The 16,015-nt window shown below is 43.8% G+C and overlaps 1 protein-coding gene across 1 annotated transcript; it reads left to right on the forward strand.

Moving 5' to 3' along the window:
- The first annotated feature begins 387 nt into the window (after positions 1-387).
- Positions 388-15,119, forward strand: Klf5 (Kruppel like factor 5). The gene is made up of 4 exons (XM_036199376.1): positions 388-928; positions 3,116-3,983; positions 5,144-5,203; positions 14,443-15,119. The coding sequence occupies exons 1-4, from the start codon at positions 692-694 to the stop codon at positions 14,619-14,621; spliced, it is 1,344 nt and encodes a 447-aa protein (XP_036055269.1). The 5' UTR covers positions 388-691; the 3' UTR covers positions 14,622-15,119.
- The last annotated feature ends 896 nt before the right edge of the window (positions 15,120-16,015 follow it).

Here is a 16,015-nt window from a genome sequence, read left to right on the forward strand (position 1 = left end):
ACGTGCAATACTTTTTTTTTTTTTCTTTTTCGCCCTAATCCTGGCAGAGAACAGTTCGGAGAGATCTCCCTCCGCGTCTCCACCCTGATTCCCCCTCTTCCTAGATTCCACCCGCTCCTCTCTTTCCCTCCGCCCAGCCCTGTGCTCCGCCGGCCCAATCTGTCAGAGAAGTTGTGTACAAACTGCGCCGCAGCCTTGCGCGCGAAGCTCCTGGCCCTCGAGGGGTGCGGTCGGCCCATCGGAGGCGGGACCTCGCGGGACTTCCTTCCCATTGGCTAGCTGCCGGCCCTGGGGCCTTGCTATTGGCCACCACGCTGCCAGTCGGGTGAGCAGGTCCTGCCTCCCCGGAGTTGGGTGAAATAGAGGCGGGCGTCAAGTGTCAGTAGTCGCGGGGCAGGTACGCGCGCTCGCAGCTTGCTGGTGGAGCTCGGAGGTGGCGGGAGCGGGTTCCGGCGAGCGAGGGAGCTCTGGGGCGGGGCGGGAGAAAGTGGCGGCCAGAGGACCTCGGCGGTGACGCGTGGCCGAGCCCAGGAGTCCCGATCTACGTGCCCGCCTTCGTGAACCGCTGGCCGCCGGCCCAGGGGTCCCCCCGCAAGCGGCCCCGCGCCGAGTCCGCCGTCCCGCGCCAGCCCGGGCGAAGTGGGAATCGCGATCGCCCCGTACCCTGCGCCTGTAGTTCCCCCGATCGCCCATGGCCACGCGGGTGCTGACCATGAGCGCCCGCCTGGGACCCGTGCCCCAGCCGCCGGCCACGCAGGACGAGCCGGTGTTCGCGCAGCTCAAGCCGGTGCTGGGCGCTGCGAACCCGGCCCGCGACGCGGCGCTCTTCCCCGGAGACGATCTGAAACACGCGCACCACCACCCGCCTGCGCAGCCCGCGCCGCCGCCAGCCGCCGGCCCGCGGCTGCCCTCGGAGGAGCTGGTCCAGGTAAGCAGAGCGGCCGGCCTCCCTCCCCGGGCTCGGGCGTGTCCCGCCACTGCGAGGCTCGGGCGACAGGGGCCGCTCCAGGCTGGGGCGCGCGGGGAGCCGGGTGCCCGGGTGGGCAGCCCCGCCCTGCGCTCCCAGACGGGGCGTCGTGGAGTGGATGGGGGAGCAGGGCGGGGGCCCACCCCGATCTGCCCAGAGGAGGCTAAAGACAGCCGCGCGCTCACGCGCACCTTGTCTATTTTCTTGCGTGGGGATGAAAGCTTGCATCCACGCTCAGCGTGACTTAAAATTGCTTCACCTTGACCGCTCTCTCCCGATGGCCCTGGCTTAAGAAGTCCACCTGCTTGCGTCCTCTGGGATGAAGTAGAAATGCAGATTGGAGTCCTGGGGTTTCATACCCTTGTGGCTCACCCTAGAATGGATTGTAGGGCCCTGTTTGGGAAAGGAGAGTCAGAAGATCTAAGGTTGTACTAGAACACTGCTTTTTTTCCCCCTTCTTTTTCCTTAAAAAGAAACACGCGTACAAAAAGGCCAGGGGTGTTGTTTTCTTGGTGTGCGCGTAAATTTCCTCCCGGAGTCGCGTTGAAAGCTGGCAGTTGGCTCTTACACTTGCCCAGCAGCCGAATTAGAGCAAGCGCCTGTTTCTTTCGCCCACGCACGGGAGTCATATAGCCCAGAAAAAACTTCCCGGGACTTTTAGCTAGTCCAAAGGGGTAAAAAAAAATTGGAAACAGACCCACATGCAAACAGCTGGAAGAGCTAAAATCAGAAACCACTAACCGCCGCAGGAGCGCAGTACACGAAAGGGTTTAGTTCGGTTTATTTCAAGACGCTTGGTTTAATAGCCTCTTGGTGTATGCGTATTTGCACCCAGTGCCTATCTCGCGGGGTCTGCCAGTGTCTTCGTGCTTTGAGAGGACAGTGGCATTTGTCAGATGTGACTCACATGGCTAGAGCATGAATCTTTATTTTTAAGTCGTGCATATCCGGGAAATCCTGTCCGTCCTCGTTCACAACCAGATCTTAATGATCTGAGGTCCAAGATGGAATTCTTTTGAAATTTAGGAGCAAAAATATGACTTCTGTTCACCGATTGAGGGGCAGTGGTTTATTGTTTTGTGAACTATTTCACTTAGTTGGATTTTTCTTTTTCTAACTTGCTTTTCAAAGTCAAGAGCAATTGAGAGGAAAAATTAAGCTTTCGTTTATGTTGGGAGAGAAGAGAACCGGGAAAGGACCGGGCAGGCCGGAAGCTGGATTATGTTATATTTTTAAACAATCAGGGCCTCGGGGATATTTGGTTGTTTCACTTTGGCGGTTTTTTCTCAGGGGACATGGCAGGAGGGTAAGGGATGACTGCGCTTTTTACAGAGGAAGGGGGAATGTAGCATTGGCCCACGGAGAGGACATGATAAATGTTTTGCTGATGACTGTGCTGGCAATTCAGCAGCCTCTCCCCACCCACGGGCGTCTTAGCACCAGTCTACTAAGGGAGTGATTTTCTCCTTGATAATTAAAGATCTGTTTTAGATAGGGATATGAATAGGAACATTTCATTATTACATTAACCAATTACGAATCTGCTGCTTAAAATCAACATTTACATCAAACGTTGAACCTGTAATTGTTTGGTTTTAGTGGCTACAAGGGTTTGCTCCAAACATTGCAATTTTTATTAATCAAAAAAGGCACTGAAATGCCCAGAAAACATTTCATATTAGACCGACCTGAGATACCTGACTCTGCCCACATAAAAGCCCTTTGAAATATTATTTTTAAGATTTGCAAAAGCCCTAGTTTTCAAATAAAGCATGTTAAATGTAAGGGACATGAACAGAATTGAGGCAGTTTGGCAATAGTGATACTGTAACTGCAGATTTATCCTTCTTGGGCTGGGGTGAGCCTTGATTGCATCAGAAAGGAATATGTTTTGTCTTTGCCTCCCACCCCGTTGCCTCTCTCACTCTTGTCTGAGGATGATTTGGGCAGTGATTCTTCTAAAGACGGGTCATGCAGACTTTTGGTTAACCAATAATTACACAATTGACAATAAACTCCTATGTTTATAAGCAACTCTTAGGAGTTGGCCCCAGTACTGGTGGTGTGAGTTTTTAGTAAGCCCTGGTTATTTACCCTTCCTGAATGAATCCGTAGATTCATTGTATATTTGTATCTCTTCTTTTTCAGACAAGATGTGAAATGGAGAAGTATCTGACACCCCAGCTTCCTCCAATAATTCCAGAGCCTAAAAAGTACAGACGAGACAGTGCCTCAGTGGTAGACCAGTTCTTCACTGACAGCGAAGGCTTACCATACAGTATCAACATGAACGTCTTCCTCCCGGACATCACTCACCTGAGAACTGGCCTCTACAAATCCCAGAGACCATGCGTAACCCAGATCAAGACAGAACCTGTTACCATGTTCAGCCACCAGAGCGAGACGACCGCCCCTCCTCCAGCCCCGACCCAGGCCCTCCCTGAGTTCACCAGTATATTCAGCTCCCACCAGACCACAGCTCCTGAGGTGAACAATATCTTCATCAAACAAGAACTTCCTACACCAGATATTCATCTCTCTGTCCCTTCCCAGCAGGGCCACCTGTACCAGCTGTTGAATACCCCGGATCTAGATATGCCCAGCTCTACCAACCAGACGGCAGTCATGGACACCCTTAATGTTTCTATGTCGGCCGCCATGGCAGGCCTTAACACACACACTTCTGCTGTTCCGCAGACTGCTTTGAAACAGTTCCAGGGCATGCCCCCTTGCACATACACCATGCCGAGTCAGTTTCTTCCACAGCAGGCCACTTACTTTCCCCCGTCACCACCCAGCTCAGAGCCCGGAAGTCCTGACAGACAAGCAGAGATGCTCCAGAATTTAACTCCACCTCCATCCTATGCAGCTACAATTGCTTCGAAACTGGCAATTCACAACCCGAATTTACCTGCCACTCTGCCGGTTAACTCGCCAAATATCCAACCTGTCAGATACAACAGGAGGAGTAACCCTGATCTGGAGAAAAGACGCATTCACTACTGCGATTATCCGGGTATGTGGTCTGTGAGCCTGAAGCATCCCGCGTGCGGTGTGCGCTCGCCTGCTTTCGAGAGCATGCGCACACGTTTGCTCCGTTTTGAACCTTAGACATGAAAATATATAGCAAGGGTGTATTTGACAGTTTAAAAAAAATAAATCGCCTAGTTTCTCTTAATCTAGTTCTGCATTTTATGCTGGCCTGTAATTAGATAGTAGTCTATTGCTTGTTTTATGTATTGAAAAAAAAAAATGGCTAGTCACACACGATGATGGCTCATGCCTTTAATCCCAGCAGTGAGGCTGAGGCAGGAAGGTCACATGTTCAGACTAGCCTGGGCTACATCATAATAGCGAGATCCAGTCTCTTAAATAACAATTAACAAAAATAATTTTTAATGTCTAGACCGTAATAGCGAATAAGTTAACTTGGATTTCTTTCGCTTTAGTAGTAAATAAAACTTGGATTTCATTTAGTCTAAGAAATTGTGTCATTAAATTCTAAAGTCTCCTGGAGATGAAATAGGGGAGAGAGTAGGATGGTAATGAAGTCAGAGGGTAGGTACCTCTTGGCAAGTACAAGGCTACTCACAGGCCAGAGTTAAGAGTTCCCCTAAGTGTGTGCTCACTCTTAAATGAGATACATGACCCGAAATATGATTTGACAGTAATAAATATATCTCCAAGTTGCTGGCCTAAGAGTTTATGATTAATATAGGGCATAATTTATTGACTGCATGATGTGACCCGACATGCTAAATTAAAAAAAAAAAAAGTATAGAAAATTATAGTCATCTTGGATAATGACTTAGCACTGTCAGCTCTATATCCACTAAGTTAAAAAATAGACTGGGATAATTCAAAGTCCCTGAAGCTCATGTTATAGTAAAAAGAACCTACCGGAATACAATCACAAATGTTCTGTTTGTTGCTTGACTAGATTACCCATGTTCTTTGATCCTAAAGTGATACATAGGTCAGATCACCTCTGTCTTCTAATAAGAGCATCATGGGGGAGGGTGCCTTGAAACTGCTTAACCAAAGTGGCCAATACTATGTCTAGCACAAGAGATTTCATCTTTAAAGCCAGATTTTAAACACTGAATCATCAAATATAAAGGTTTCGGAAGGGCCCCGGAAATGACAAGCTGTTCTTCCTCTGTTTCTTTATTTTAGGCTGCACAAAAGTTTATACAAAGTCGTCTCATTTAAAAGCTCACCTGAGGACCCATACGGGTAGGTAATTTTCCTGTTAATTCTGTGAGTTGTGTAAATAGTATAAGTGGCATTCATCCTTTTAAAAGCCAACACGTGTTTGATCTTTTCTTTCTTCTGTCAACTTTTATTTTTTTAATGGCCTACCTTTTCAGCAAGGGCTTGGCTTAAAACTGAGTTCCCCAAGGAAGCCTGATTGCAGGAGAGCTGATGTCCCTCTGTGAGACCTTGCCCTGTCATCTCATGTAGAATTAATGACCCCCCAAACGTAAACAACCGTGTTTACTAATGGATTTTAAAACTCTTTAATGGCAATGCTTATTCCTGTCTTGAAAGAAGGAAGAAAATTCTTGGTAAATCATCTTGCTGTAAGCTAAAAACCTCGCCACTTACTGTATTAAGCACTCTGTTAACACCAGTGGCCTCAAACATTTGTGTTTAGTGAATTTGCTATGTTTGGGACAGAGGTCTAAAATCTGTAGGGTATTAAAGTAGGGTGGTCAGAATGAAGGGCAATAGTTGAAACATTACTCCACACCCAACCTCAGTCCTGCCTTGGTAGGTTTGAGATGCCTCATCTTCAGTCTTGAAGCATCCTCTTGAAGCATGCTTTTAAGTTTAGTCTCTAATTTTATGACGATTTGTCCTGTTAAGTTCACAGCAGTCCTTTGCAGGAGCTATTAATTTTGAAACCTCATATCAAAAAACATATTTAACGTGAAATTTGGTAGCATACTTTATTAAAGGGCTCCACATACCCATAATATTTTCAAGTGTCTGGATAACGTTACTATTGTAATTTTCTTTAAAAAGAAAAAAAAAAAAAGCCCTAAAGGAGAAAAACCAGATATAAAAGTGACTGTAGTTTTTTCTCACATACACCCTCCTTACCTAGAGTTCAAAGAATAAGTTTGCTAATAAAAGCAGTGACCTAGCAAAATGTATTATTCCATCATTGCTATGGAAACCAAAGTATTCAACAGTTCCTTTGAATGGGTTGTTGGATTAGTGTGAGGACTTGAATCTCCCTAGGCTAGATGTTACTATGGAAATTGGGTTTTGATAAATGAAGTAGTTATCTCTAACTGCTGCATTACAAAGTAAGAGCCTTTGAACAAAGGTCAGTGCTGAACCAGAGCCCTGAGAGAGTGTGGTTGCAGGCATTTTGTATGTGTTAGGAAGTAGTGCTTGATATCTGAATGCTAAACACTTACTGAAATCCAAATGGTGCTGGCCATAGTGTGGCAGATACCAGAGCTTTCCGAGAAAAGGCGTCTCTTGCATTGATCTGTGATAGGGATGGATTACTTGGCCTGAGTTTTTTTTGTTGGCAGGTAATCGTAAACAGAATAATCCAGCATATGATAAAAAAAACCAAAAACCCTCCAATCTTAAGGATTGATATACGTGCCAGAAGATTCCATATACAAATGCTAAACAAACAAACAAACAAACAAACAAACAAACAAAAACCAAAACTAAAATCCATTTTCTGGACTAGTGTTGTGTTAGGGAAACACTGAACTTGGGTTCTTGCCTGAGCTTTTGGTCAAGGGGAAATAGAAGTCGCTTAGAAACATTTGAGCTATTGTTTTCTCTCTCCCTCCCTCCCTCTCTCTCTCTCTCTCTCTCCCCCCCCCCCCTTTCTCTCTCCTCATCAGAAGTCCTTGAAACTGGAGAGGAAGGAGGGAATGCATTTTCTGAGGTTAAAGTCCCGTAATAAAGAAGTGTGCAATAGCATGTACCGATGTAATCAACTGCTTATTGCAGGGATGTCGTCAGGCCGTATCCAAATAGCCTTTCCACCCTGTCAGGGTTTACTGCTGAATGCTTGGACCTGGGATCCTGGAACCTGACCTGCTGGCAAAGAAATTTAATAGTGGGTAGTTTGAACAATGCCTGCACTAATAAAAAAGCAAACGAAGACAGAGGATCTAGACCTAGTTAGGGTCCCATGCAGGGACCTTTTCACTTGATTATAAATATTGTGGCCTTAACCATCTAATAAGTAAGACCATGTAATGTAGTTTAATAAAGTTTTGTTTGATAGTCTTTCAAATGCCTTGGGGAGGGTTTGTAACAGACTCGTTCATCTGGCTAAACCCGTTCTTGGGTAATCATAGAGCACTGAGGCTTTCTCCTCATTTCTAGTTTCTAGACAATGCCTCTTAAAATTACCTGTGAGCTTGCCACCATTGTCTCCCCCTCCGCTCCTGCTCACTAAGTGGACAGGAAGCCAGCAGAGCTTGTGGGGTTTTTTTTTTTCCCCTTTCTAATGCCCAGGTAGAGGGAATAGTTTAGTTTTTATTTTCTGAATAGTATCTCTGATTTAATACCTTGTCATGCGTTTCTTTCTGTCCCATTTCCTCCTACTTGGAAAACTTGTTCGGGGACTTTAAAAACTATATGGCAGCGTTGTGTACTTGACGGAATAAAAAAAAGAAATGCTTTTCTGATGGTGGCTGGCACAATGTGAAGCACCCCAGCATTTCTGGAAAGTAATTGTAGTTGCTTTTAAATGTCAAGTTACCATATGTCTCATCCGATTTAAGCAATGAGAACAGCCTTCACCTGTGTTCTGTTTAATGACTTATTTCTGGGGTTCCAGGGAGTGAGTGACTCTAACTTGGGTTACAGAGTGAATCTAACCAAACAGCCTGTCAACAAGCACAGCTCATGCTTCCTAAACAAGAGTAAAATGCCAGTCTGCTTTTTGAGTCACAGGTGCCATAACATTCAAGTTTTCTAAGTTCATAGACTCGGATTTCTTTATAGAGAAAATCCACAAGAACTTCAAGCTCTTCTGTGTATGGTCATCCAGAATCCCTGAGACATAATGCTCTGTGTTTGTCTGTGTTACACTTGAGGGTTCATATAGGCATCCTTTATGTGGGTGAGTGGGTGCTTGTGAGTGTTATTTGTGGTACATGTGCACATATTAATATGCTGTTTAGAAATAGTTACGGCTCCTTCTAGACAACAGTGTCAATAAGTGGTCTATTCCCAAATCAAAATATTTGTACTTTTAATAGCATTTAAGAGAACATTTCATTGAAATTCTTAGGCCTTGTGATGTTTACAAGGGAGGGTGCACATTGCCATCATTCTAAAATTTCTTCTGGCTACCTTTCAAAAAACATAACTGTGCCCTCATAAATGACCATGATTGATTAAACTGTCTTCTGTAAACAGCTTATAGTTTCTGTGTTCCTATGCTTAATACTGTCTTTTAAAGACAACTTTCTGCATTCTAGGCTACATTAGCGATGAGCTACACCCCAGACTCCTTCCCAGAATTCCATTGGGAAGATATAGATCAGTTTTCAGCTTTGGCTTTCTGCAGCAAGGTAGAATTAGGAGTTGTATTGATAATATGGAAGCAAGAATCAAAAGTCCACGCACACAGCTTGGCTGGCCAGAGGTTGAAAAAGAGGCAGTTAGAATAGAAACTCCTGCCGGGCGCACGCCTATAATCCCAGCACTGGGGACGCAGAGCCAGGTGAGTTTTGTGAGTTTGAGGACAGCCTGGTCTCCAAAGCGAGTTCCAGGACAGCCTCCAAAGCTACAGAGAAACCCTGTCTTGAAAAACAAAAACAAAAAAAGAATAGAAACTCAGGCAAACCAACATAGAGAACAAGAGTGCAGTGGACCCTTGAGTATTGAACTCAAGATCTCCTGATGGAGATGGACTCTAGACTGTCTCAGTGTGAGGGGCAAATCCCCGCCTTGTCCCTTAAACTGCTATGGGAACCAAATTGTCTAGTGGCATTTGTTTGTAAGATGTTTCAATGGTACTTTTAAGTACATAATTCAGGTTTCTGCTTTAGTTTGAAGTGGTTACTAAGGATCCTATGCATAAATGTAGAACCATGTCTTTGCTGGGAACTCATTTTCCATTGGCTATATCAGATGTAGTTTTGATAATGTTGACATCGGAGATGTTTTTATTACAGGCATTTTTTTTTTCCACTGAAAAGAACAACTAGACTATTCTATGGAAAGGAGATGAGCGTCTTTAAAAGAACCAGGAAGGATTTCATGTCAGGCCATAATGGATGATGGAGATCATACGGTTTGGCTCTAGAATAAATGGATATTAGTTAGATGCATAACCTGTTGTATCAGAATATAATTGCATAAGCAAAATATTTTGTAGATCTAGTATCTAGTGACTTTCATATTAAAACAGCACTTTGAGAAGCGTCACAATTCAGCATTTGGCTTTAGGCATTGGTATTTCCGTGTTTTATTTCACTAATAGCTTTTTGAAATGTATTTTTACATTGACTTTCAGGCTTATTTTTTTTTTTTTTTCTTTTAAGTAGTAGCTTAGAGACTTGTTGGTTTAGACCCCAGGAAAGGTATTTATGAGGAAGAAAGCTTAGATACAATTTCTTTTTAATGACTCATTGGGAAGACTAAACTTTGCTTCAGGGACGAGTTCTTTCATCTGAAAAACATTTACATAGGAAATTGATCAAACATTGTTTCGGGGTGATACAGCTTATCAAAGGTTAAGTATAATTTAATTCAGCAGGCATTTTTGACTGGTTTTGTGAAGAATCCAAAGAATTAATCTCATTTTACCTTTTAGTTTTTAAGCTAGTAGGAGGAGACAGTTCCTACGTAGATGAAATACAATTGTTGGAATTGAGAAAGAAGCAGTCAGCCGCGAGATGGTTGGTGGAATGCAGACAGCAGTATTTAAAAATATAGATTTTAATTACCCAGGAATTTTCCTTTGCCGGGTATTTTTAGTTCTACCTGATGGCCTGCATCTTTTCTGGTGAAAGATTAGAAACAAAAGTCATGTCCTACTTGAGGGGAAGAGGCTTGTCTGCCTGTGTAATTCATATTCATGGATATGTAACAAGTCTGATTAAGGACAAGGTACTGATTTAGAAGCACAAAGTGGCTAGCTTTTTTGCCTAAAAATATCTTCGTGGAATGAATTTCCCTTTGGCTACGTCATAAAGAGGCAGGTAAGGTAAGCTGTTGGACAGGGGAGCTGGGTGAAGCGCTGGGTGTAGGAAAGGGCATCACCCTGTTGAGTGGATCAAAACATTTCACTGGCATTATAGGTGCTGTGGGGTGGTCTTTCTTCTGTACACTATGGATATGTGTGTGTTTGTATGTTTGAAGTTAGTTTGGAATCTTATTAAAAAGAAAACCAATCCAGAGTGGCATCTTTTTGTCAGGAGCTCTGAGAATTTGGTACTTGAACTGTTAGTGCTTGTTGGGGCTGAGAAGTAGCCAAATGTGGGCCCCACTCTGCCTCCCTCGGCCCCCACAGCAAGGTCACCCTCCATTCTACTTTGCTTCAGCAGATGACTGAGTGCTCTCTGGTCCCCGAATGAGGGCCTTTGTTGCATGTGACCAGTATTGTAGCCTTTCAGAACTACGGGGACTATTCTAGTTCTATATAAAAGATTTGTTTACAGAAATCTCTATCCTGTGTACCTTCAGGATAAGGGATTCCAGTATTTTTACCCTGAAGACACGCAGAGCAGAGTTCTGGTCTAAATAGAGTAGATTACCCCAGTAGACTTGACCCTCACACTGGCCTCCTGCCTTCCTTCATCTTCATTATGAAAATAAGTACTCAGACTTGGGCCAAACATTGTTTTCAGAGAGGCAGTGGAGGAGGATTGCAATCAAAGGGACCGTCAGGAACACAAAATATAGCCCACCGCTAACATTCTCCCCTCCCTGCCCAGGGCTTCCTTAAACAACTCGAGTGCATTTGATCCCAGACTAAACCACCAGCCTGTGCACGGACGACAAGCGTGGTCTGTACCGCTGAGCCACATCCCTAGCCCCAATCAAAGTCAGCTCATGTAGTGAAACTACAGAATGTCGTGGCCATGGTCCCTCAGGTTTTCTTGTAGAGGGCGGGAGTGGAAGGAATTGGATTTAGAAGAATGTGATGAATTGAGAAATGTGATCAAAAGGGGGTTCCAGAATATCCTTTCCTCAGATGGACCATTCCTGACATCTAGGAAGGATCAGCTTTGGAAGTGCAGGAGACTGCTACAAACTGTAATAAAATCTTCTCATGGAAAAGTACTGGCATGGTTGTATTAAAAAAAGTCAATGTGCCCAATTCACTGTCATTTCTCAGATATGTAAATACTGTTTTCCATGATTCCTTCAATGGTTTCTGTTTCCCCCTTTCAGTTATTAGAAGCTAATCTGACTGTGAGTCTATTTTAGAAGTGAGCTCCCGAAAGTCTGTGATGGTAGGGAGCACAGCTATTGGTCAGGGACCAAATCTTCTGTCAAGCTAGCTAGGTGGGCATTTAGTGCAGGTGGTGTTCTCTTGTATTAACATTGTTTTTAGTTCTGGTGGTTTGGGGCTTTTATCTTTATTATATATTGATTAGACTGTCTTTTCATCATTGAGAAGGAAACATAAATTTACTGTAATAAACCTTTGAGTTACCTCATTTCCTTTGTTACAACAGTCTATGTAGAACTTTCTAGAAAAGGACCTTGGTATGCGACTATTGAATATGTTCAACAGAGCAGAGAAACCTCCCATTCTATTGTAGATTCAGAATTACACCCCTCCCCGCCCCCCCCCCCGTTTGGTTTTTTTTCTGAGATAGGATTTCCCTGGTCTTGGCTGTCCTGCAACTCTGTAGCCCAGGCTGGCCTGCAACTCAACAAAGATCCGCCTGCCTCTGCCTCTGCCTCCCGGGTTCTGGGATTAAAGGCGTCTGCTACCACTATCTGTTGATCATCAGAAAGGAAAAGATAATGGTTTTTTTTGTTTTTTTGTTTTTTTTTTTATTGAGGATATTTTTTGAATAGTTGGCGAGACAAGCATTCTTGAACCCAGCGGAAGGAATCTCGTTAAGGTTACTTCTGGAGATCGCCAGTGCTAGTACTGAACAGCTTCCAGGGTCCTCTAAAAGATGAGGCCCTATAAAGGGCGAGTCCACAACACTGTACCCTGTACCTCACACAGTCGAGGTTTTAAGGCCTTTTGTGAGTCCATTAGCTATCCTGTTCTCTTCACGAGAGACTGTAGAATCTGAGTAAATTTGAACAATATGTATGTATTCATTCCTTGAATCATTTAAAGAGTGTAGTAGTGTTTGCTAATGGAAGGTTTAAGTGGGACATTAAAGAAAGTGGCAGTCCAGGACTGTTAGTGTGGAGCCGATGGGTCAGCTGCTAACTTCTGGAGTTGCTCTGAGAGTGGAGGAGAGAATTACCTAGCTCTTGAGCAGACTTCTGGAGGCCCCATCAAGCCCTGTCTCTTGCTCTTAGGTGTTTCTGCTGGAGTTGTTTTATCAGCATGGGGCATATGCATGTTTAACTTGGACATATTTTCCAGAGATTAGGGGTTCTTCCGCCATCCCACAGATTTAAGGGAGAAAAGAAGAAAATGCACACTGAGATAAGGCAGAGGGTTTCCACACCACACAACCAGCCACTGTTTTCACTTTGCCTTTCCATAGTTTGACGCTAGCAGCAGGAGGACTTGGAAATACAGTGGATGTTGAAAGAGCATAACTAAGTATTTCAAATTGGTGGTATTGGACGGAGATTCTTTAAAAATCCAATTACTTTTGAAAGCTCTATCCTGTTGAAATATAACTTGGAGGAAGTCAGTTTGCTTTCCCAGAAGTACTGACCGTAGTGTTTCTGGCTGAGGAAGAAAGGCTTAAGTCTACTTCTAGGCCAGAAATGGGGTACCAGCTTCCTCCTCGATGTTTTACTTGAACAGTGTTGACACTTGAACAAATCCCATAGAAACTGCCCCAAGTGGGGGATAGTTGTCCTTGCTTCTCTAGTAGTAAGCCTTGGCCCTGGTAACTGCCCTTCCAGACACTGGTGGTATTCTTGGCTGAATAGGCTAGAGACGCCATAGATTGAGAGCAAAACCTCAAATGTTTTAGGAACTTTAATGGCTACTGTATGTCAACCAATCAGTAAAGTCAACTTTACAGAATATTGGTGCAGTTTATTGCTTTGCAGCCAATAAAAACAGTGAACAAAAAGAGTTCAGTGTCCCTGCTTCTAAAATAAACTTGAAAACTTATTTCTCTGTATGTAATTATTAAATTCAAAAGGCTTGAATGATCCTTCTTAAACTGAGACTCCCGAGGAAGTTTTCTTTTCCTTGATTTAAACATCAGAATTAGACCTCTCCCCCATGGAACGACAGGAAAAGCCATGTTTGTTACTGTGATTTATTTTCACTAGGCATTTCTGTGTGATTTCTGTTTGATTGACATCTCTGAGCCAGACAGTTAAAGTCACCACTAGTGTTAAAATCCTTTCTGTGACTCCAGCATTGTGTGTGAATGTAAATAGAAGAGAAGTGACTTTTCTGTTACTTAAAAATGCCCGAGTGTGACACTCTAGGTTGAGTTTACTATGAGGGAGCAAGGTACACACTTTTAATTCGCCAAATTGGGCTACATGGTGAAATACCCACACAAAAGATGTGTGTGTGTGTGTGTGTGTGTGTGTGTGTGTTTTAAGTTTTCTGGTTTGTTTTGCTTCTGTCTGTACAAAGTATGTACAAATGTGTGTGCTAGTGTGAATATAAAGACAGAGACGACCAGTGTGTTAGCACACTCCTGTAATCCAAGCACTTGGGAAGTGGAGGCAGAAACTTCAGGAGTTCAAGGTCATCCCACCTATGTAATCTGAGGCCTGTTTGCTCTACTTGAGACACTTCTGAAAAAGAAAAGGAATCCACAGCCTGTGTGTGCCATGCTCTATGCTGGGAACCTAATTCACATAAAACTAGGAGCTTCATGGTGAAGGTGGGATCCGAGCAGCTAGCTCCCTCAGTGGCCATCATGTTTTACAGTAAGGAAGGTTTGGTTATGGAGAATCCTTTTTTGTAAGATGACATCATCCAAAGGCACATGCCCACGTTAAGGATTTATTGGTTCAGGTTTACCTCAGATAGGGACACTGATATATTTTGCATTTGCTTGAAATTTCCATTCTTCAGCTTTCTCTTCACCTCCATCTCAGTATCTTTAGTATGTAGACCAGGCTGTCCCTGAGTGTTGCGGAAGGCGAGGTGGGCCACGCCCGGCCAGTCTTTCGAAAGGCGCTTAGTTTGTCCGGCTCTTGAGGATTACAGGTGGCATCTCCCTTGGAAGGAGGACTCAAGAGGGTGCTTCGCGGGGCAGCCCTGTTCAGTTCACAGTGGGGGTCGGAGTGTGCCCTGCGCTCGCTCCGCACTTGGTCTTGGCCGCAGACCACCTCACCTTGTCTCTTCCTTGTCACAGGTGAGAAGCCCTACAAGTGCACCTGGGAGGGCTGCGACTGGAGGTTTGCACGGTCCGACGAGCTGACCCGCCACTACAGGAAGCACACGGGTGCCAAGCCGTTCCAGTGCGGGGTGTGCAACCGCAGCTTCTCCCGCTCCGACCACCTGGCGCTGCACATGAAGCGCCACCAGAACTGAGCACTGCCAACCGCCCGCCCGACGCCTCGCAGTCCGCTCCGCCACCCTTTAAACCGCAGATCTAACTTCATAAAAAGAGAGAGAGAAAGCGAAAGAACTGGAAATGTATATTTTGTATATTTGAGGCCACAGGGAATACATTGTATTAATACCAAAGTGTTTGGTTATTTTGAGAGCCTGGAAGCTTGCTGGCATGCTCACCGCTGGCTTTATTCCAGCAGCAAACTTCATCTCCAGACAGGCAGCCACATCTCAGTATGGGGAACCGGTGGGGGCGCACGGGGCGCTTAGGCAGTTTCTATACAGACTGCACACTCAATCATTTGTGACGTTATTTAGCATAAACAAACCAGTTGGCAGGCACCCGGACAGATTGTCAAGATTTTACTTGACGTGGACTCTTTTTTTTTTTTCTCTCAAGATTAGATTATTTCCGTAGCGGAGGTACACGGTGTACCTGGCAATTCACAAATAGCCATTGAACAAATGTGTTTTTGTTTTTTTTTTTGTTTTGTTTTTTTATATGAGTTGCCTATATTTGCTATTCAAAATTTTGTAAATATGCAATCAGCTTTATAGGTTTATTACAAGTTTTTAAGGATTGTTTGGGGGGAATCATACTACTTTTGAGAATAACTATGAATACACTTAAAGTTAGAATTTGTGGTTAAGATACCTCTCAAAAGTTACCAAATCTATTTCTTTGGGGAGGGAATAATCATTCGAATGAGTCAAATGCAAATTTCACTCTGATTGAAATAAGATTGTTTATTTTAAATATGAAAGTTTTTTATATGAATTTAAACTGAAGAGCTTAAAGATAAAGTTACAATACACGGACATTAAAGTTCTTACCACACGTTAAACAGTATCATTTTTAAGTGGAAGGACTGTGGCTGTCATACATGTCCTTGTTGAACTTAGGACTCTGTTTTCACTCGTGGAAGCATTGAATTTCCGGTGCAGTGTTCTTGGACTGGGACGTTTTGCGTTTGCTCATGCAGTACTGTTGGTTAAATGACAATTTATGTGGATTTTTGCATGTAATATCCAGTGAGACACAGTAATTTTATTGAAATTACAGTGCAGTGTAGTTAATCTGTTAATGCTGACTCGGTGTCTGCCTTTAATATCAGTGATATGTTGAAAGCTTACCAATATGCAATATCACGGGAATGGGACATTGATGCTGTTAACCAAAGGGCAGAAATCAAGCAAAATGCCAAAAGCGGTCTTAATTGAAAAATCGAAGTTTTGTTTTTAAAATATTGTTTATCATTATTTATTTTGTGGTAATATAGTAAGTTTTTTTAGAAAACAATTTTCATAACTTGATAAATTATAGTTTTGTTTGTTAGAAAAGTTGCTTCAACGTGTAAATAGGTGACAAAGTG

The sequence above is a fragment of the Onychomys torridus genome, chromosome 9, assembly GCF_903995425.1.
Source record: "Onychomys torridus chromosome 9, mOncTor1.1, whole genome shotgun sequence".
Lineage (NCBI taxonomy): Eukaryota > Metazoa > Chordata > Mammalia > Rodentia > Cricetidae > Onychomys > Onychomys torridus.